Below are 24,054 nucleotides of genomic sequence, written 5' to 3'. Positions count from 1 at the left end.
TGTGCCCGCTCGTTGGTGCCAGCCGCTGCGGGCTACCTGATTGGTTCCCTGTCCTTTTTAAGCCCAGCCATTTCACTCGCCTGTTGTCAGTCCGTCAGCGAACCTCTGTCTCTACAAGGCAAGCACTTTGACTCTGACTCCCGCTTTTTGCACCAGTTTTTCCACCAGTCCATTCCTGATCTGCCCGTTTTTTTCCAGCTACGACCTGTTTTTTGACCCCGATCACGTTTGCTCTCCCGTCCCGGCTTACGACCTGTTTTTGATCCCGACCATGTTTTTTTGCTCTCCTGGCCCAGGTATCAACCTGTTTTTTCCATTATCGACACCGCCATCTCCCGCTCCGGAAGATCCAATTCTGTATTCGGAACACGATCCGATTCTGTGAACAGCTTGCTTCCTGCGTCCAGCGAGTACCGGATCGCGGGCGCTGCCCTTCATCCTTCTCTCAATGAACTTATGATTAATGTTACGCATCTGGGTCCTGATTCCGTTCTGATCGTGACACAAGTAAGTAACGATCGTTTGACAATCAGCACTAGCTTTGAATAATTACATATACTTCAACTCCTGCCCTCAACTTATCAGTTAGCAAGTATTTAATCATGGTTAAAGGAACAAATCGTGGGAAAGAGGGTAAATCATTTTGATGAATAATGTGTAAATAATTCAACTCATCTAAGCTTATGTTTGGATCATTTTTTTCATCTGTTCACCGGATTTAAGGCTACCATTAATTCAAAATCAACAACTTTAATAAACAGTTGAGAAAACAAAAGGAAAATAAAGGGGTGAAGGGAAAAAGCCAAAGCTTATTCATCTTGTCTGACAATTGTTTCTTCTCGAACCTTCAAACGCTAATGAATTGATATAGAGCCCCCTATGGTCCTGGGGGTGTAACTATAAAACGATAGCCCCTAAAAATATCTCCATTCGGTTACATCGTCAGCGACAACATTCAAACCTTGACTTCTGTTTTTCATATAAAAAAATAAAAAAACGAGGCACTCAGAGTACAGCCAAGCGCCCAGCTCTATTTCACCGCATGAAAGACTCAAGATAAGGCGATTGCAACCACATGGCGTGGTTATATTACAGCCTGTACATATGGAGAGAGTGTGTCGTGGAACCCCGGGCGTTAATGGCGTCGTTTAAAAAAAACTGCCGAGCTGCGGCGGAACTACAAAGGCTTTTGAAAAAAAGGCCCGAGTGTTTTTCGTGTGTGAGGTCTCCTTGGCACAACTCAAGTCTTATGGTGCTCGGTAAAGGCGGCCTGCACTGCAGATGACATCAATGTCACTGGGACTTGCTGGCTTTATGGAGCCCATTTAGCCAGAGACTAACTGAGAGCTGTGATCACGTGCGATCCAGCTGCTTCGTGAAAATTATGAGGACTTTTGCAAGATGAAGTTGGGGGTCCCAATTGTCTGGTGGCTAGGGTAAATAAAATATGATAGTCTGGGTCAACGTTTAATGAGGGAATTTCGAAAACATGATTATATTCTCATTAACTTGAGTGTTTTATTAAAGGAAGGAAGGACTTCATTTTCCAGAAAGAAAAAAGGGTATCCTGAGAAAATGCCTGGTCAAGTCAAGTCCCATTTATTTGTTTCGCCCCTATTCATAAAATGTCTCAAAGGTCTCAGCACAGACCCCCATTACAACAGTGCCCCTTTCCCTCATAAAAAACAGACAATTCTTTAGAGTACATTAATCCCTTGCTGCTTTGCAGTTTCAATATTTTGCAGCTTCTCACCATGCATAGTGTTCTGCGTTCTGATTGGCTAAACAGTTGCACCACCTCTTTTCTGCCTGTGTCTGCTTATGCGTCAATACCAATGCAGTCTAAGTTGTACACAAACAGCTTGACAAACCTACTTTACAAACATATTTTTTTTTACAATTTCAAGTTTCTCTAAAAGTCAACATGTCAACAAAATGCTTCAGACCCACAAAAGCACCAAAAGGCAGAGGAAGATGTTTTCTTTCGGCGATAGAGTTGGACTTTTTGACATGCTAAAGGAAGGTGAAAGCATTTTTATGCCACTTTTTTGTTTTGCCAATAACGTCTACATGTGAGCAAAGAAATAACATCTAAAGCAAGGATAGTGTCCTGAAATCATTGTCAATGCTAAAGTGCAGTACAGTACAGCAGCAAGATTATTTTTAAAATTCAAATTTGAAAGTTTGTAATGGTTACAAAGTACAGTACGGATACTTTTATTTATCAAACAAATACTTGATCCTGTAAATAGGGTTCGTTTTGGGCTTTTAATGTTTAATAGTGTATTTGAATTATTTGAATGTCATGATTGACAAAATGAAGACACTGGGGGCAATCATTTGGCGCGCAGGAGCGCGCTCTCTGATTGGCTGGCACTCTCCTCTTAAGCTGTCAGCGCCCAGAGGAGAGTGTCAGACCGTACTTGTGTCTCCCTGTTTGTTTTGCCAGATTCCAGTACCAAAGACTTTTCCTGTTTGATTCCTGCCTGTCTTTGGCGCCGACCTGTTTCTGCCCCATGCTTACGACCTGCTCTCCTGCGCTGGCCATCGACCTGCCCGCTAAGACGTATCGATTCTGCCTACCTGTCACGGAACTGCCATTCCGTCCAACGCTGCTAGCGACCGACGATCATCGGCTTACTAAGCAAGCTTTGTCAGCTCAATCCAATAAAGACTCCTTTAAAACGAACGCAATTGGGTCCGAGATTCCATTCTGGTTCCTGATAGAGTATTTGAGTATAAATTAATAAATAAATGATTCTACTTCGCCGATTTTAACTATATTGGTTCTTTTTGAAACGCAACACCCAGGAAAAACGAGGGTTTACTTAATACTCCTTGCTGGTATTCCTCAAACAGCTGGACCTTGTCTGGTTTACTGTAGGAACCTTCACAGTTCATTTAATTGGTGAATTGGAGAAATACAAAATATAAACAAAGTACACCCAAAATAGGTACTGCTTGACGATACAAGTTTAAGAAGACTTTCTGTAAAGCAAAGTTTTTCTGCAGCTTTCTTTTACTTGAACTTTTAAGCTCTAAAACACTTCAAATAATTTGATCAGTGTTCCGTGTGTAGCCTGAAACAGCACAGCCCACCTAAACTGGCGATTGAGGACTGCTGCTTTTAAGAAGATGTAGGCTTGCAGTTAAACACAGTGTTCTCACTCTCCCAATTACAGGAATCCTCCACAGTAGCGCTAAGGGCAAGAGCAGAGGCCATCCGAGCGGTCCTACCAAATCCAGTTAGGTAAGCCCGGGTTAGTGATTCCACGCTGCGAGACACTGCCCGGCTAGATCAGTCACATTCCCGCTACATCAAGAGGAAATTGTGGGGGCACTCTAAGACTCATAGTGCCTTAACCAATCCCTTCTATTTTCTTTGCCATGAGGATCTGCAAGAGAGAGACTCCATGGTTTTGGATAATAAGCAAGAGATAACCCTGAGGGCACCAAAATGGTTTGGTACTGTGGGTTTGCGGATGCCATGGTGATATTGCAGTTGTGTTTCCATTAAAACAGAGGCAATATTTGTATAGTTTCGATCCAGATTAATTTAGCTTATTTAAAAAAAAATGTTTACTCCTCCACAGTGTTTTTAATGTAAGCTGTTGCTTTGACAGTTTAAAACATTAAACTTTCCAATGCACAAAACCTCAATTTTATGCTGTTTAAAATTAATGCTTGACTGCTTGTGTTAAGGAAATATCTATGTTGCTGTTAAGGAAATATCTATACATGCATGTTTAAGTTTAGCCCACACTTCTTCCTACTCTTTTAGAGTGATTGTATTGACTACTTTGGGTGTGTGTATTTTATCATCATTATTATTATCAGATTTATTATTGTGTTTTCATGTTCATTTAAATCAGGACCACAAATCCATGGCCATTACTTGAGTAACAAGAAAGGACATGTGCATCATTAGACTGCATCAAATGATGTTTGAAAAGGCGATCAAAGTGTTTCTTTTAATTGTGCCCATTACAACCACACGGAAGAACTGTAATAGCTGGACTATGACAGTGTTCTCGTTTGCCCGCGTCCCTGCGTCCTAGACGCATCATATTTGCTGGGGACGCATAGTCTTAAATCAATGTGCGTCCCTGGGACGCAACTTTTTTGACACAAAATTGTCATTATTACCCGATTATATATTTTTTTCAAACAAAGATTTACCGCACTCCAAACCTTTCGTCAGGCAGATCCGGCAGATGTTGTTTTGGTCTCGCGGTTCGAGTTTTCGTCTGCATGCCGATTTCGAGTTGTGTGGTGAAAAGTCCATCTATTTTAGAGAACCGGCTTTTTCGGCTCAACTCATTCAAGAAAGCCGGCATGCGAGTCCCCGGAACTCATCACTTTTCAGAGGTAAAATGAACACTAACCTGATTATAAGCTTATAGTACGAATTTTGCAATACTATAACAACACACTTAAATGGTATTGAATGCAACACTCAGTAACACCATCCTTTCTAGTCCTGCAGCTGTTGTAGCACAGATGGTATTCACCTGCCCGTCAAGCGAAAGAGCATGCTTCGGTTATTTTCTTCAAAACCCAAACTCGTGTGTGTGTGTGTGTGTGTCTGTGTGGTTTAATGCAGCAGAGCCAGGACATGAAGGCGGCAGACTATTCCTGGAATAGATCCATCGCAGAGTCTTTATTTAGAATCTGTCATTTCGAAATCCCGATTTAGAGTTCGGTTGACTTGGACAAACATCCTCGCGAGAGCTACAAAAATGAGTGAGATCACCACATTCGGAAGGTTCGGCCGGATGACTGTGACTCAAGGATACACACGTCATCCGTAAAGACAAGCCAGAGTCGTTTCATGCCAATCACCCACACGGTAGCTTATTTTACACTTAGATCAGGATGTGGGTGTTCTTACGTAGAACTAAACATAAATAATCAAATCTTATTCCCTACATCTTAATATAGTAGACACTTTCAAGCCAATTGGGATAATTACGATTGCTTGCAGGTATTCCCATAAACCTAGTAGAAGCTTAATTACGTTAGCATCAGCACACTGCTTAATCAAGTGGATACCTCCGGATAATGCACATACAGCAAAAAAATCCCCACCACATAAATAATAACGTTCTTTGATTTGGTATTTCTAGCTACAGCACTTTAAAATAGCTAACACTATGCTATCCTTTGTTTAAAGAATTCTTCCCAACTCTGACATTGGGAATTTTCAAAAAGGCTGATGATATGTTACACAAATGGTCAGGATCAAGCCCACTTTTAATAGATGAAAACCACAAAAAGACTTTGCAATTTGATCAAGAGGATTAAAAATCCTTGACCATCATGAGTAAGTATGGTCAACACTACATTTTTTCGGAGATATACTCACAATCAGTCGTTGATACAGAGTAGTACCAAAATCGTTAGTACATACAATTCGCTTTCCTCTGACTGTATGTTACTGTAACATCTTGTTCGTTTAATATCATTTAACTCGTCTTTATGTTACAGTTCCTGATTGTTCAATGGCCTCTAGAATGCAGCCGATACTGGTATTGATTACCATTGCCAGTACCGATACCTTCATAAAAGCTGGTAACGGCCCTGATACTGTATTGGTCGTAGCCTATCCTTATTTGTATTTTTTCTAGTTTTTCTTCGAACAACTACTGTATTATGATCTTAAAAAGTGAGACTGAAACTGAGACTTTTTTCACTTGTTTCTGTAGGAAAATAACTAAGTAGACGTTTTAAATAAGCAACATTGTCTAATCTAGCAGGTAGTAGATTGTTTTGTCTATTTTAAGTATTCATTTAAAAGTCAGACAAAGTATATTCATTGAAATGAGCAAAATAATATGTGTGCTGGATAAGAAAATGTTACGTATTTTGAGGATATTTTCTTACAGTTGTTCGTGAATAACCCACACTAGTGTATAAGGCACACCCCAAAATTTTTGTTAAAACTCTGTATAAAAATTACTTTTTCTCAGCTCACAATTTGCAGTTGGGAATCCAATTAGGGTCACAGCCTCACCACCGATTCCTAACTACTGGATTACCAGTAGTATAGATGACGAACAATAAGACATTCGATTTTGTCTCATAGTGGCACTATTTTTACTCAAGGTACCAGGGGCAAATGTTTTTTTCGTTGTGCATTTCACATGCTACAAGGACAACAAATTATATTCTATTTTTCTATTCTGAACATTGTAAGTGACGAAGGTTGTTGAATACGTGTGGCCAGGATAAAAATAATTTATTCTCAACATAATCTATGAACACAATACCGAAATAACATTTACAATGTATTAATATAATGACCTTCAAAGTCCGATTCATCATCAGATACACCAAAGAGTTGTTTCCCTCCACAGGCTTTTTGGCGATTATTTAGATATTTCAAGACGACTTTAGTTTTTCTCCATTCCTGTACTGTGACTAAAAATAGTGCTATACTGTGATAGAACTAATGCTTTTTAATCTGGGGTCCAGTGGTTAGGATTAAACGTTCAGCACCTGGGTTCATTTCTTGTTGCATCCAATGTTTTGCAATTGTTCTGAGCAATATTTTTCAAATGATCAATTATTTCGAAAATACTGTTAAACATAGTGTAAAATGGGCACCCAAACTTGAGTTCTTTTTCACATTCTTAACAAATCTTAAAAATAAGAAAATATATACCTAAAATAAACAACTCTCCGCAAATGGGGTAGGATATCATGTGTGCAGTGGTGTGTCATGGCATCAGATGTCTGTAGTATGAAACAAAACATCATAGAGAAGTTCAGATTGCAGAATCTTAAAAAAATAATCTTTATGTATTCCAAAATCGGAGCTTGACTGCAGCCTATTTGTCGCCGTACGCCAGCAATTTTTGCAGAGACAGCAAGTTGTAAAGGAGGGAAAAAAAGACATAAAAAATCTGCTGACAATCAAGGGCCCAAGAGCTCTGTCATGGCTGGACGGCATGTGTGCAGGAATGTCACGGTGAATGGAAATCAATCCGAAACGACTGTGACGGGCTCGGAGGATGGAGGGGAATGAAAGAAAGAGGGAGCCTTTGATGTGAGTGAAAACTGATCCCAGGCCTGCAGATATGCCGCGCCGGCCGCGAAGTCACTGCCGCCGGGCGAGACACAGTCGCTAAAAATGACTACCGTTCTACTCAAGCTCTGAGCGAAGACAACTTGGTGAAGAGAAAGATGAGTGACGTAAATGAAAATCAATGAGAGCTCAATAAACAAAAAACTGTCAGCAAGCACGCCCTGGCTTGACCTTGTTAAATGTATCTGCTCCAAAAGGTAATTTCCTCTGGTGGCTCTCCAAACAGGCCCCTTCAAAAGCTCCCATGTGATCAGAGACCAGAAGAATATGGCTAGCGTCTGGCCCGAATGTTTTTTTCTTCATTTTTGCAACTTAGTCAACATTTTACCTAACAAACTACACACCAAAGCTGTTACATTGCAACCAGCAGAGGTGCTGTTGACTCTACAGACTATATTGTGAGCAGAAGAAGAAAATTACTTGAAATAGAGTGAGGGCTAAACATTTTACCTCGTTGCATATACCAGGATCACCAACGTCTAAAAATAAGTCATGAGTTATGGGTCATTGTGATTTTCTATGGAATTTTAAATGTAAACATGGAAACGAGTATAAATACATATGTTTAATGGTAGTATCTATTTTTAACTGTCATAAGAAATCATTAATAGCATAATTGTCTTTACAGCCATGATAAAATCATACTGAGAACTCTAAATCAGGCGTCTGCAACCTTTTTGAAGATGAGAGCAACTTTATGGTCACTGATTAGCAAGAATGGCAACCAGTTTTATCCTCATTATTAAAACAAAATGTTATTACTATGTTGTTACTAGGTTATTAATATATTATTATTAGGGTGTAATAATCAGAGGTTAAAATTAGGCTCATCAACCCATAAACATCATAACGGTTAGAAATCAAATTACTCACAATCAGCCATGATATCTTTCCAGGACCACTCTTGAGCTAATCAGGTGGACTCAGAGGTCTACGTGGTGCTGCGTACACCACGTTGGAGACCCCTGCTCTAAATGCATCTTTTTATATTAAACCTATCAATTACCGTATACTGCATTTGTTATCACAGAGTGCCCTTTTTCCAAGATTTGTTTTCCGTTGATTGACGGTCTTTTTGCCATATGCCAATAACATAGTCATAACGTAATTGTAACACAGTAATAACGTGCCAAAGGTTGTTATTTAGGAAATGCATATCAAAAGTATATTGCACCAAAAGTATAAGAAACTAAAAAGTAGTTCTCAGTATCAAGAAGGTTGGTGAGCGGTGACTGGTTTATATCGTAATTATACGCAAAAAAGTTTGATGAAAGATTTCAGAATCACTTCAAACTGATAACAAGATTTCCTCTAAAAATATGTGTCTTGATTTGCATGGGAGTTAGGTATAAATTTTAGAAAGTTACTTCACTCTGCTTAACATAGCTAAACTATGTGAAAAGACAGAAGCATAACAAAAATATAAGCAAATAGTAGAGATGAATACAAAAGAATTTTGAATGAAAATGTGAAGATATATGAAAAAAAAATAGAACACCAAATAGAGATATGCAATTATTTGAAGAAAAGTATGATAAAATGTCATATATATATGGCACAATATACACAATCAAGCCAAAAGTTTCAAAGTACTCACAAAAAAAGCCAAAAGGTGTTAGTAAGTACTGGTTTAATTTCCCAAGATGCACCTTGAGTATGTATTTTTGCAGGTACTGACCGTTCTGGGCATGGGCGGTGAGAGGGAGCCATTGGACATGTAGGAGTCGTTCATGTTGCCCATCATGATATAGCTGGGATAGCCCGGGTAGGCGTGGCCTTTGCTGTACAAATCCTGATGTTTCACTGATGCCGCAACAACAAACAAAAAACAACAACATTTAAAAGGCGGCCTTGAAAAAACATACTCAAAATACAAGTTAAATATTATGACTATGGCTGCGCGGTGAATGAGTGGTTAGCGCGTCTGCGGCACAGTTCTGAGGTTATGGTATCTAATCCAGTTAAGCGGTGCAGATAATGGAAAGATGGATGGATGGATAATTGAATGGATGGATGGATGGATGAATGAATGGATGGATGAATGGATGGAATATAATGACGTTGAATTATCATTATCTGCAATTATACATTACTTATAATGTTTTTTAATGATGTAAATTAATTGTCTCATTTTTAAAAGTTATTAATTTTATCCATGGTTTATTCGGTTAGACCAACGTTTATATTTGAGTTAAATTGTCCAAGATCTTGTGCGGTCATGTGACAGCTTTGGTTGCTCCGACTGGTGAAGTGAAGTTGCTAGTGGTTGTATCAGTAAAGTTCTTGGAAATTTTGGGGGCATCTGCAAAAGTGCTTATTTATATAAATTTTGATCAAATGGTTTAAAAAGTGGAATTATTCTATTATTTTTCAAAGAAACTCTGTTAGGAAAGGAATTAATTTGTGCTCTTCGCCCACTTGAGCCAGGAGAGCTGTGGCACATTTTTACCATAAAGAACAGGAAAGCATTCATGTCAAGTTTTTTCATTTTTTTAAGATGATTTTTTTTCTTGTTCTTTTAGCCACGTGAAGGTTTTGTGGTCTTCTTATAATTTAAGTTCCTTGGGAGACGTTTAATGACTGAGGTTTGTGTCATTTCTGAAAAGAAGTCCTCAATGGGATAAAAACGTACCCGTGTTGGGGTTTAAAATTCTTAAGTTAGCCCATTTGACACTGTCCCTATCAGAGCTGCAGCAATTAGTCAACGTTGTCAACAAAAATCGATTATAGAAATCGTCGCCAATGGAATTCATTGTTGACTATTGTTGGTGGGCATGTTTTCCAACAGACTGAGAGTCGCTCATGTGCTGTAGTGTCTCCGTCTCAAGAAAATGGCTGCATTCCAACATCAAGTACATGTCTCAAAACAACCAATGTTCGGGAGCATTTTAGCCTGGATACGGAAAATAAAAAGAATGCTTGCAAAGTTTGCAAAGCCAAAGTTGCAAATAATGGCACTAGCTCGGTGACGCATGAACATTTTAAAAAAGCATGTCAGACAGTTGAACGAAACAGAGTCTGACTCGCCTCAGTAAGATTCAAGTAACTTTCAATCTCATGCGGATTTGATAACATGCATTGTACATTTTATACGCATATATTCGGCTATAAAACGGAGATTGAGTGTTATGCCGGACTGTGCATGACAATGTATTTGAAATTAAATTCACGCAGTCCAAAGAACAGACATCAGTTGTTAAAACATTAATAACGACAAACGTTAATTGTAAAAAAACATTTGATTTCAAACTGGACAAATTGTTAAAGACTTTGCAGTTGAAAACTGAATCTACCACACACAATTCACACATTTGTTTTATTTACTGTTCTACTGCTGCTAATGAGCCTGTTCTTAGTTTACAGGGATTAAAAAATGTTTATTTAAGTTCAGTAATTTGGTTACATTTTTGCATGTCACTAAAAAGTGGACAGAAGTTTATTCATGGATTAATGTTTCTACTGAACACTGTGTAATTGGTTTTAGATTTTTATTGAATTTCTGAACAATCCTCACTATGTTCTATAAAATATGCGTTTCATTTGACCCATTTTTTGTGTTTTCCACCTATTCAACTTCATGCTAAATTTAAGAAAAAAATAATAATTATCCGCTTATTCCACCATTCGTCTAAATGTTGGTGACTAGTTGACCATTACAATAGTCCTTAGCTGCAGCCCGAGTCCCTACAAGGCCTAAATCACTGGCCTTGTACTGTAACTGTTTTTGACAGAACTACTCTGACAAGTTTAACTCATCTAGGAAGTTACAAAGATAAAGGCTGTGGTTGAGCCCTACTGAATAATATCGATTTAACCCGCATCAGATTCAGCTCGGGTCTTTTGTCCGCAGCCTCGCAACACTGGACTCTGAGTAAATTGTATTATGCGCAGGAACAAAGGAGCCCCTCTGTGCCAATTAGCGCCAATTAGAAGAACATACAGAGTGAGTCAAAACAGGAGACGCCCCAACTGCTCCTCTGTGACCCGGCAACAAGAAAAAGGAGGAGGAGGCGGTGCTCAATACAAGAGGGCCCAATTCAACGCCACTCGACAGCGTAATAAAGCCACAGGCGGGTGTGAGGGGGTTTGAGTGGGGTGCGCGAGTGTGTTTGTGGTATTTAGCCCGACGGCAATGCGGACCTGAAGAAAAGGCAGTGTTTGGTTTGGTTTGTGAGAGAACTGGAGAGGGTGGAGCGAGAGGGAGACAGAAGAGAAGGCACGCTTGGCCTGAAAGCCCCCGCCGATGACCCGCCAAGCGGAGGTCATGGCACAATGAGCCCGCGTGTGAACTCCCGACGCCGTGTTTATTGCGGCGGCAGCATGACTGTTGCCCAAGGGGTTGATCTAAATGTGCTGATGGGACAGCGAGATCAAAAACAGTGATGACCATTTGAGAAAAATAAGACTTAGAAAGGTAGCTGAGTGGGCTACTGCAGTGGTTGGGAACCAGGGACTGGTATCAGCCCGTTCGCAGTTTGGTACTGGATCGCACAGAATTAAAGTAAGTTCTATTATGTTTTACCTGTTGTTGTTTGACACTGCTACGTTTCAAAATAAATTCGAACTGTAGCTTTGAGGTGGTATTTTTTAATTAAAATCAGCGTGGTTCAGGCAGGCGAGCGTAGTCACCTGGAAGGTTTCCTGCCCGCCAAAGATACAGTGAAGGTGGAACCAAACCAAAATGTATCACAAATAGCCAATCAGCGTGGAGAATCGTCCATTACGTCATGCAAGAACGATTGTAAACACACTTGTGGCCATGGAAAAACTTTAAGCAACGGAGTTGGAGAGTGCATGGATCCCTAAGTCAAGAACATGACACAGAGACAACAGAACATCAACAAGCTTTTCAAGGTAATGGTTCATTTGATAAGCTTGTATTTTTAATAATAGTGGTACCCTCTAATACGAGAACTTTTGGTATACGAGATTTTTTCACAAAAATCTTGCTCGCTATACGTAAGAAAACCTAGGTCATGAGAAGTCTCAGAGGCTACCACTAGAGACTGCTCAAGACCGCTTACAGCTTGAGACCGCTCACCGCGCGTGACGGCTTACCACAGTAGCCTATCCAGTTTGCGCATGTAACCTTCGACAGGCAAAAAAAATTGTGCTGTAGATGTTTTTTGGTGTAAAGAGATCCCTCTGTCTTTTCAAAGTTAAAAAGTGAAAATCCGCTAAGTAGCATCACACCTTCAAAAAAAAACCCCAAAGGGTTAAACTTACTTCGAGATGACGTTATTACCGACTGAGAGAATACCACTTTAACAAAATAACAACTATAGATCGACAAATAGTAACACACAACACATAATTGCAGTTGAATGAATGGTTTTATTGTCATTATACAAAAGTAAAATGAAATTCGAGGCCTTCTGTCAGTGTGAGAAAGTGGTTAAGAGAGCTCTGGCTAGCTGCACTCTAGCATCGGGTAAACTCAAATGGCGACAGATCTCCGCAATATATAAAATGAGACAGTGACAAAAATTGTAACACTAGCTCATCCGTTTCATAGATAACGGACCTGGCGTTGGCAAGTCCGCAGCTGTGGGTTAGGTGAGTTGTTAGCCTAGCCGTAGTAGTAGACCTTCAGCCTCACTATTGCTTTCTCTCCTGATGGTGCCTCAGTCAATTTCTGGACATGGTAACAATCTATAGAACACGCGTAGTGATCAGCATTTCTTTGCGTTCTTCTGACTTTCCTCTGAGTCTAATTTAATTGGTGAATTTCTTTTCGATTAAATGAGCGGCGAAAAGCTAGCTGTAGTTGTAGCCGTGCATCGAGACAACTGCGCATGCCCATCCCGATTGACAGCATACACGAACCTATCAGAGCCGTGCTCACATACAGTCGCATCAGCCTATCATGGACGTGCACACAGAAAGTCACACCCACCAATACAGAGCGCCCTCAGAACACTTTCTGACAGAACACAATGCACGATACAGTGATACCAATTACAAAAAAAAATGTTTTAAAAATCTGCGAAGGAGTGAACCAGCAATAACCGAAGCGACAGTATTTGCAAACTACGATGACGTTTTCATCCGCTAGCAGTGACCGAGACGAGCTGTGCTAGGGCTGAAAGAGAAAATGAAATCTGTCTCTTAAAAAAAAGCATGCACAAAAAATGTCATACGGTGGATACAATGTGAAAAGATCAAACATATAAAATATGGGGAAAAAGGTCCAAGTTGACAGGTATGCGATCATCGTTGACTCCTCGCTACCGACACCACCATTCCTATACGCTCATAATAAACTTGCATTTTATATTGTTAGTATAAACTTATTCATCCTAATACTGTTTTTCTATGTTTGATGACAATTTGAATGTGTTTGTAGGGATCAGGAAGATACATGTTATTTTTCCTCGCTAGTGTCATGTCATGGAAAGGCTTCGTGATGCGTTCAAATGCAATCCTCCCATGCCTGGCATACAAAAGAAAAACGTATGTTTTAGAATTAGTTTTTTGATAGTTCATATCGGGAAAATTCACTCGTTACCTGAGCGATTGCGTGAAGAGCACGATCCTAAAACGAATTATGCTCGTATAGACACGTTCCACTGTATTTTGCTTTTGATTTTTTTCTAGTACTCTAATTTGAACATTTCTTAAGTATTTATTATTCCACAAGTAGTGGATTTGTGATGAACCAAGACACATTAGGATACCAGTATTCTAAGCAGCAACATAAAACATTATTAGGTGTAATCGTTTTGATTAACTTGGCTGCAAATTGTGTTAGCGCTAAGATAAATTCAATATGGGAATGGGCAATAAAACGAATTGCATCAAAGCATTTGTGATTTTAAAAATTAGTTTTTGACAAGTTTGCTTAGCATAGAATTGAGGGTTGTTTTATGTTATTCAATGCTGTTGCTGCTTATCAAAAGATAGGGGCTAATCAGTTCATTGTGGTATCCGAGCATGTTTGTCATAACCTATTAATTGTTTTTGTTTTTTTAACAAATTTCATTTAAAATCAGTTAATATTGTGCTTTACCTTGGGTTTATTGTCTGAAATTGACTGAAATCGTAATCTTCCAAACTAAATGGTAAAAATGACATATTTATTCGTTCCGGGAGTAGATTTGTAACCTGAAAAATTTGTAAGTAGAGGCCCATTTTCAACGTAAATTTGGTAATCCGTTCCGAGAAATGCAAATGTATGATTTTTTTTTTTTATAAATCTTTAAAAAAGTAAAAGAACATGAAACAAATACATGTTAACATTACAATACCACACGAGAGGCACACAATGTAAAAAATCGAAGAATAAAAAAAATAATACAAATATTCCTTCCTTCTTCGTTTACTGGTTCTCAGCAGTGATTTTTGCATCCTGTTTCTTGAAGAACTGATCCAATGACGTCTGGTTTTGCCGGCACTTGACAATCCGTCAGAAATGCGTGAGGCAGATGTCCTCATAATGAGCAATAGGCCGACCAGTCAAAATTTTTTGGGGGTTCCACGAATTTTGAGACTTCATAAAAGATGTCTTTAAATTTGCCTTTGCGCAAATTATTGCCTCGGTCACCGTGTCGCCGGTAATTTATTTTCCTTTAATCCACTAAAGTAGCACCCTCTCCATCTCATCGTTCGCAGGAGATCAAGGAAGAAGCCGTACATTTTAGCGCTTCCTTCTGTTTAATAATCGTGGCAATCATAGCCATATTTTTGGGCGACATAACAAATATGCATCCCCTTTTCATACCGTACAATTATTTCCTGCTTTGTTGCAATGTCCAGAAAAACTCTTTTCCGTTTTGTTTCTCCTTGTGGCTCACTTTTCCGAATGTCGTTTTTGGGGGTCCATCGTTAATGTTTAGTATTGCTAGCATATAGTAGAGTACAGTACTGTTGACAGAGCGGGAATGGGACCGGAAGTGGACACAAAGAATAAGCGGTAGACACAAGAGCATGCAGGCGCTCACGCATACGAATCGGGTTTCCAGGTACAGTACTTCCGAGTGACAAAAAGCAGCGCGCACGGTACTGGTCTGTTTATTCGTATCCTGAAAAAAAATGGTTCCTTGAGGTAATTTTTTTACGCTCAGTTTGCTCATAACCTGAAAAATTTGTATGTAGAGACGTTCAGAAGTAGAGGTATGACTGTATTGGACATATTGCCCAGCTCTAATTCAAGATAGCAGTGCCAGCCTCCATTCTACAAACCTTTGGTTTTTGATAACATTTATAAAGAAGCTTGAAACACTAGCTAAGCTGTGGGATCATATGATAGCGTAAGAGTCATACAATTTTAATCGACAAGAGACGCAAAAGAATGTACTGTAGTGAACAAACAACTTTTTAGCGTAGCGTCTCCGATTAAGATGCACACAACATAATCCTGCATGACTAAATCTGTGGACAAGTGGTTAGCACATGTAACTGTCCCGGAGCTTGTGGGTTCAAATGTAGGTTGTATTAGTACTGCCACTAACAGCAGCATACTTCAAACTTTGGAATCTTTTACATTTTGGCATCTTTGTCCTCTATTGGAGGAAATACTGTGTTATTTTTTTATTACTATAATTACTATTGCATCTGGCTGGCAAGCAGTTGAGGGTTTCCCCTGCCCACGGCCCGAAGTTGGCTGGGATGGGATCCTAGTGAGGAGAAGTGGTGCAGAAAATGTATGGGTATAATTACTAGGAAATTAAGAATAAAATGAGGCATGTGAGGGCTTTTATTATGCAACATCTCTGCCATACACGGGCTGCTCAGTACCCAAAGGCTGGTTACAGTATACAATGATTAACTTCCTTTTACACTAGAATAACCTTGAATGTGGATTATTATTCTTATAATTGCTGCTCAGTGCTATACTATCATTAACCCTGTGCCCCAAGGGTATCTCAGCCTTCCTCCTCCCAGCCAAAAATATGACCGCGGTTGCAAACTTTATAGCTTATTTTGTTTTCCAGGGGTTAATTTATTTTTACACATGTGGTGAAGGCCAGGCTATGCTTCACCTTCACTTTCTGCACCAGAAATATCCCTAAAAATAGTGGAATAGCATTGACTTTTGTTATTTTTGAGGTGACTATATTTGTCTGGTCTGTTGTGGGACAATTTAAATTCAATCCAAAAAACCTAAGTAAAAATATTAACAACATGAAAAATACAATAAAAGCTGAATGCTCTTTAAAAAGGTTTGTTTATTGTCACTTCTTTTCTTGTTTTTTTTTTAGTTGTAGATTACAGTTTAAGCATTTCATGAAGGCCAAAAACGTAAAAAATAACAAAAAGAGACGGATTAAAAACAAATGTATATCATATTACAGACGCTCCCCTATCTACGACCATTCGATTTGCAGTCCTTTGAGACATTGCAGTCCTTTGAGACATTGCAGTCCTTTGAGACATTTTTGTGATTAAGGGCTATATAAATAAATTTGACTTGACTTGACTTGACTTACTAGATACGAACATTTTTTCCGGGATGTTTTTCATGGCTGTAAGTTAGATTTTGTATTGTGTGCACATTTTTCCGGGTAGAGGACAATACTGTAGTGCTTCTTTCCGCCGCACTGCGCTGTGAGAGGTCACTCAGCATCCCGAAGAAGAGATCCGGCTTCTACTTCCTGGTTCGTGTGTAACGTGACGTTTTTGTTGTTTAATATCTCATGCATCCATTAAAATTTTAAAGAAGACGCGAGCCGTTTCTTTTGAAACGAAAGTGGAACAAGAAAGCTTGGTGCGGTTGAGAAAATGGTCGGAACCCCTTTTTTCAGCCACTTTTTACCACAGAGGAGGACCTATTGAAGCGCATCTCCTCTCCCAAAAGTAAGTTAACCTTCACTTTGTTTAACTTTATAGAGCATATCATTTTATTAATATTTTTTAGTAAAAATTGATACAGGTTAATTATACAAGCTTTAAACATACTTATATGAACCTTAAACATACAAAATAAAGCACTGAAGCAACTTCCGAACAAATTCAACTTACGAACGATCGTCCGGAACTCGTTCCTAGGTCTGGCAGCGTCAGCAATTCATGATGCTAATTATTATTATTATTATTACTGTGAACAATTATATTCTTATGATTGTAGCAGTAGACTACAATAGGAATATTCCATAAAGGCAAAAGAGTAGAAAATGAGAAAAGCAAATAAAAAACAAAGAATAAAAAAAATCACACCACAGTAATAAGAGGATACTATTATTACTAAAGATCTTATTATGTAAATGAATAAATATAATAATTAAAATGAGCAAACCTTTCTGTCACAGCCAATTTTTTATTTTTTATTAAGAATAGTTAAAAAATAATGCTTAAATAATGATCATCTGCAAGTGGATCAAGAAAACGGATGCTTTTTTTAACCTATTTTATGACATTTTCCTCCTCAATATTCTAACTTGATTGTTCACAGTTTTGAACTCAAATGACCGACTCCCTGTTTGTGTTTTGTCATTGGAACATTTGTGAATCTTGTGATGCCAGGCAATGACCACCTAATTCCTAGTCAATCATCAGCAGCATTATTTATTTTTTACGTAATTGTCATGTTTCGATGAGTGACAAAGTGATGGTGACACATTTTATTTTTCCTCACTAGTGTCATGTCATGGAAAGGCTCCGCGATGCGTTCAAATGCAGTCCTCTCATCCTCGACGTAAGAACGAAAAAATAATTTTTTTCAGTCACTCACCATCGTCGGGATGCTCCCGGTGCTTTTCGTGATACGCGTCTTGGGACTGTCTCGCTGCCTGCATGTGTGAAATAGAAGACAAAGAGAAAAGGGGAGAAATTAAGTGACGATGAATCGATTTGGGAAGGCCTCTCGAACACACCCGAGCTACTGATGCGGTCAGAAGACCGAAGAATAGCATGCTTGGGATGCATGTGCTATTTTATATTTTGGCTTGACAACAACAAACACAAGCGTCACTACCACTCAGTTAAGGCACCCTGGTCTTAAGGGGATTCACAAATGAACTTGTTTTCCTCTGAGTTCACCCATTTTCATTCCTGCCACCAATTAAAGGCTTAAAGCTTTTATTTTAATTATTCCGGTTTGAAATTTTACATTCAACCCACCTCAAATTACATTTCATGCACGCAGTTTCTGTCGGTGTTGAGAGAAGACGTGAGAAATACACACTCACACATCAACACACATCTGCAGGGCGGCTTCCAGCTGTGCAGGAGGAACTTCTCGTGCATCCCAATTAACATTCAGTCAACGTCAGCTTCGAGTCTCAGAATGTTTGGGGGTTTCAGACCGGAGTGGGGTCTCCAAATTTCATTAACATGGCGACTAATGATAGAGCAGCCCAATATCTAGCTTATTTCTTATTTCTACCTTACACTACGTGTGTGTGCGTGCACACGCATGTGTGTAAGCAAGAAGCTTCAGCCTTTATGAAGATTAAAAACATGGACATGGAAATTAGATTTTGAAATATTCGGGAAAAAATGTGATTATTGAAAAAAATGTGATCATGTATTTATAAAATTATTGGAGTAAATTTAGAACATTAAACTGTAGCACCTAGATATTAAAAAGACTTGTATAAACTTTATAAGGATGCATCTAATATTCATAAGAGGTGCTGCAAATATTTTAAAACTGATTTAAATAGAATCTTTTTTGAATGAATGAATCAATCAATCAATCAATCAATAAATGAATTAACAAATGAGTGAATAAATGAGTGAATGAATTGCCTTTATTATGTTCGTACTTTCAGTGCAAGTAAAACTAATTAAAAAGGTAAAAATGTGCAAAAAAAGGTAAAAAAATATATATATATATTAATGATATATAATAAATATGTGCAGAGTGGCAGTTGTACAGAACATAAAGCTCATGAACTCTGAAGCTATTAAGGACATATTGTACTGTTTTTTAAATTAATCTACTACAAATAGTTGGACATCTACTATTATTATTAATTCAAAAACGCAAAACTTATTTTTGAAGTAATATATTGCAATTTTTTATAAATTATATTACCAAAAAAAAACATTGTAAAAGTGTAATCATTCCATATAAAATTTGCCTAAATCAGACTCCTGCAGCTTGTTTCCCGGATTCACTGAAGAGGGGCCTGACAATAACAATGAACCACTAGAATTTGAATATGCTCTTTTTGCATACTAAACATCTTTTGACACTAAAAATAAAATTGATTGAATATGCTTGTTTTATACTATAAATATTCACAAGTATTTTGGAATGATTTTTGGAAACATTTTAATTATTATTTGAAAGTGGTATAAAAGGAATAATCACCCCCTAATGCAGCAAAATGCTTGGACGAAAATGTGCAATAATGACAAGTGATGATTCAGTTATTTTTTTGTTTTCTAATTTGTTTATTTTTTATTTAATGATACTCGTTTTAATTTTATTATCCTAAACGGATATTTTATCTTGTAAATATTCTTGCACCATCAGCATGGCCCTTTTTAGTTTCATTGTACATTTCACTTATTACAATGACAATAACATTTTATTATTATTTATTCTAATTACTGATATGCATTTAATTCTTTTAAATAAGTACTACTCTAACATTTAATTTCTATAAAATATCAAAATATTACGACATATCCATTGGAACCCCTGTTTTTGGCAAATCCCAGCAAGGCCTTTATAAATGGAGACAAAGGATTTAAAATGAAATTGCATAATTCAGTGGGAGCAAGGGTGGGCAACTTGTAGTCGGTGTGTCATTAAAAGGCCCGAGAAGATTTTTATTTGGGCCGATACATCAGTGAGACAGATACTAACAGATAAGTTTAGAAAAAACAAACATATATAACATAATAAAATAGAATTTAAAAAATGTGGAAATCCACTCTGGCCTTGAATGACCCCTTCATGTGCATCTTTGAGGACCCAAGCTTGTTTTTCCAGGTGAATCATGGAGGAAATAAAAAGTAGAGACCCCCTGAGTGTGTGTTTTTAGACCAACACGAAGTAACAACATAGTAATAAGATAAGATTCTCTTTTAGAAATGCATATTAAGAAAATATAAACATCTTTGAAATGTCAGGCTCATGTGTTTTTTTTAAACCAACACGGGGTTATAACATAGTAATAACATCATATTCTATTTTGGAAATGCATATTAAGGAAATATGAGCGTCTTTGAGATGCCAGGCTTGTTTTTTAAGGTAAAGCATGAATGGAATAAAAAGTAGAGCCATCCTGTGTGTGCGTTTTTAACCCATTACGAGGTTATAACATAGTAATAACATCATATTCTATTTTGGAAATGCATATTAAGGAAATATGAGCGTCTTTGAGATGCCAGGCTTGTTTTTTAAGGTAAAGCATGAATGGAATAAAAAGTAGAGCCATCCTGTGTGTGTGTTTTTAACCCATTACGAGGTTATAACATAGTAATAACATCATATTCTATTTTGGAAATGCATGTTAAGGAAATATGAGCGTCTTTGAGATGCCAGGCTTGTTTTTTGAGGTGAAGCATGAATGGGATAAAAAGTAGAGACATCCTGTGTGTGTGTTTTTAACCCACTACGGGGTTTATAACATAGTAATAACATCATATTCTATTTTGGAAATGCATATTATAGCAATATGAGCGTCTTTGAGATCCAGGCTTGTTTTTTGAGGTGAAGCATGAATGGAATAAAAAGCAAAGACCTCCTGTGTCTGTTTTTTTTTTTAAACCAACACCAAATAAAACGACTCACATCGTGGCTGTTACTGTTAGGGCTCTCCTCTGACTCGTTGACCAGCGAGGACTTGATGTCAGCCAGGTCGCCCTCCTCCTCGGAGTGGCTGAGTTCTGCAAAGATCTGTTCCTTGTGCGGATCCCCCTCGTCCTTGAACGGGATCATTTCGTCCGTGGCGCACAGCTCCGGGTCCCCACCGCCGCCTGACAACTGAGGCATGTCGTCTTGCCTCCGTTCGCACCCACAGTCCCCCCCTGACTAGGGGAAAAAAAACAACCAAAAAAGAGTGGAGGAACTTCCAGAGGAAAGAGCCAAGTTGTTGACCCCCTGCAGAGAGGTAAAACAAAAGGGCAAACGGTCCACAAATCAGCGCTTTTCACTCAGGGATGATTTATCCGCAACAAAAAAAGGGCATGTGATAGTCCCTGGTCCTGAGAAGCAAAGGTAAAAAAGAATGAGAGGATTTGCACATCCGCAGTCTCAGGATTTAGAATCGGGAGAATGTGAGGTGAAAAACCCAAACACACACTCGGCGGAGAAGAAGACTTTCCCAGTGCTCCTGCAGAGTTTCCACGGCGTAATGTAACCGGTGTGTGAGAGCGTGTGTTGGTAATAGAGCTGCTCCCTCCTCTTTTTTTCCTCCTCCTTTTTCTCCTCCTCTCCAGTAAGAACTGATTGACACTCCCACTTTACTTCTCCCAAACAAACGGGGCGAGCGCAAAAGCCCCCGCGTGGGCCTGACGCCTCAAAACAAGCAAGCGCGATGGCGATGCTGGTTCTAAAAGGGCCCCTAGTTGAGACTTCCTATTGGAGGGGGCCAGCAAAGGCCTGGTTTCATGTTGAGCCACTTGGAAATTGTTTGTATTTTATTTGGGCAATTTTTCCCGAGTTTTTTAACATTAGTAATCATACCTGTCAAGCTGTACGTTTTTGCCGTACAAAGTACGTTTATTATGCATTTTAAGACGTGTACGACGTACAATAAAATCTGTACGAAAAACATTATTTTGTCATCTATGGATACCATCCGGTATACACCGACTAACACGAAACGGCAAATCAAGCAAGTCAAACAAGTTCGCCGCAGTAGCCTCTATCTCGGTATCACTTTTTTTTTCCGTTGCAAACGAAGCGAGCGGTTTGATGCTACTGTGCGCATGCATCTGCCGCCTCGGATTTCATATGGTAATTTGTGTAGTGAAAGGAAGTCCGTCTCTTTTTGGAGAACCGGCTTTTTTCGGCTCAACTCATTAAAGAAAGCCGGCTCTCAAACGGTTCACTTGCTTAGATGCATTATATTACGAATTATTATGTTGTATAAAGAAGTCAAGAAAAAAAGGAAGTATAAAAGGAAAAAATGAAAAAAGACAGGTTTGTGGTTATCCCTTTAATCAACAATAATTACCAACAATAATTTAATGCAGAAAATGAATTCATAATTTGAATAAGAAAATGTATTCTCATCTCATTAGCTGCACCGCTTATCCTCAGTAGGGTCGCCGGGGTGCTGGAGCCCATCCCAGCAATCATCGGGCAGTGGGCAGGGGACACCCTGAACTGCAGGGCACACGGGGACAGACAACTCACTTGCTCATTCACACCTAGGGACAATTTGGACCAGCCAATTCACCTGAAATGCATGTTTATTCTACTTAATTATATTTGCATGTATTTTTTCTTTCTACAGTGAACGTCCAAGAGACTTCATTTTTGAACTTTTTTATAATAAACCTCATTCATGTCGAGCAACTCAGGATCTCACAACAAAATGTTAATTACAGTATATATGATATAACGAAACACATGTACAATATAACATGTTAACCTACATAAATAAACACGTTTACAAAAAATATGTGGTGTAATATTATTTTGTATTTTGTAAGGGAAAATACGACAGTTTGTAAGGGCATGGAGGCCTGGAGCTTGACAGGTATGGATTAGGTGACCAAGCCCCACCATTCCAAACCCTAATGCCAAGTGCCAAGCAGGGACGCAATGGACCAGTGCTCTAAGTCTCAGGTATGACTCAGCCGAGGCTTGAACCTGTGACCTCCCAGATCCAGAGCGCTCCCAACCCTAAGGCCACCGACCCGGTCACCACTGGGAATCTCAATGGTGCAATTTTCTGGGGGGATGTTTTAAAATTATGTTCTTTAAACAGATTTTGATCATTTTAAAATTTAAATTTAAAATCAAATTTGTTTGATATAAATTTAGATTTTGAAGCTTTCATAGCTTGTCTAGTGGGTTTTTTTTTCAATTCCTCATGAAAACAAGCTCATTTAATTTCATACAATGAATATTGACAGATTGAAAAAAACTATTTATTTAACTCTTTGTCAAGAGACCGGACCCGAACGGAGGCAGGAAGGGAGAACTCATTTGCGTTGACGATCAGAACTTTTATTTAGCAAAATAAAAGTCGTCCAACTCTCAGGGACAAAACAAAACAAAAACACGCTTACAGGCAAACAGGAACTTAGACGAGGAATACTAACAAAACAAGCTTTTACTCAAAACGTGCAAACACAGGTTTCCTCCGACTCAAACAAAACAGGACAGAGCAAAACAGAACAGAAAATGTAAATGAACCAGCACCCGCAATACCCACAACCCACCCTTAAGTAGCACACACGCAAATTAGCTGATCTACTACAGCCAGTGCCCAGGGGGCGGGGCCAGCCGGTCGCCACGGCGACCATGCTGGACACGACACTCTATAGGAAATGAGGGATGATTTACGGTCCATAATAAACAAAAAAAACATTCAACAACAGCAGTAATATACTAAGTACAAATTTGTCAAAAATGGATTACATTTTTACAGTGTTCAATATTGGGCTGAGAATATCAACATTTGAATTTCTGAAAGACTCCTTGAAGTCATTTGCTTGGTTTCAATTAAATAATAGTTTTATGGCTCATCAGAGACACTTTCTTCCCCAGGGCTATCACCACCCTAAACAAGCATGCAGAACTGTAAAAATATATATCTTGTGACTTGTTTGGGAATTTGTTTTGCTAATAATTTTATTGCACTGCTTTTAATTGCACTATCATTATAACTTGGGCTAGATTGAAAGCACCACATTGTAAAGATGTTTTTGCCTATTTATTCTGACAGTCATTTATCTTATTTTCCTCTTGAAAGTCTTTATTATGTGTTCAGTCTGGAGTTCCATGACTAATCTCATTGCATACAATGTTTCAACATGTCAACATCAATGACACTATTCTATTCTTTTACAGGTTTTACAGTTCAATAAGATAGTACAGATACTAAATGATTTGTACT

At 38.6% G+C, this 24,054-nt stretch overlaps 1 protein-coding gene across 10 annotated transcripts in view; it reads right to left on the bottom strand.

Moving 5' to 3' along the window:
- lef1 (lymphoid enhancer-binding factor 1) overlaps positions 1–21,494 on the bottom strand; it is a 106,790-nt gene extending 85,296 nt beyond the window's left edge. For 8 of the 10 annotated variants that reach the window (XM_088341854.1, XM_088341851.1, XM_088341856.1 and 5 more), the window contains exons 1-3: positions 20,775–21,494; positions 17,757–17,814; positions 8,766–8,890 (exon numbers count right to left, since the gene is read on the bottom strand). In XM_088341854.1, the coding sequence (XP_088197980.1) occupies positions 8,766–8,890; positions 17,757–17,814; positions 20,775–20,975 (384 nt within the window). In that variant the 5' untranslated portion in view covers positions 20,976–21,494. The remainder of the gene's footprint in view (positions 1–8,765; positions 8,891–17,756; positions 17,815–20,774) is intronic. The other 2 variants (XM_088341860.1, XM_088341861.1) reach the window with 2 other exon arrangements.
- Positions 21,495–24,054: the final 2,560 nt, after the last annotated feature.

The sequence above is a fragment of the Urocampus carinirostris genome, chromosome 8 (genome assembly GCF_059441175.1).
Source record: "Urocampus carinirostris isolate Australia breed hairy pipefish chromosome 8, RoL_Ucar_1.0, whole genome shotgun sequence".
NCBI classification, from domain to species: Eukaryota; Metazoa; Chordata; class Actinopteri; order Syngnathiformes; family Syngnathidae; genus Urocampus; species Urocampus carinirostris.
The sequence above is the reverse complement of the archived record's forward strand: the minus strand, read 5'-3'. Positions and strand labels throughout refer to the sequence as shown.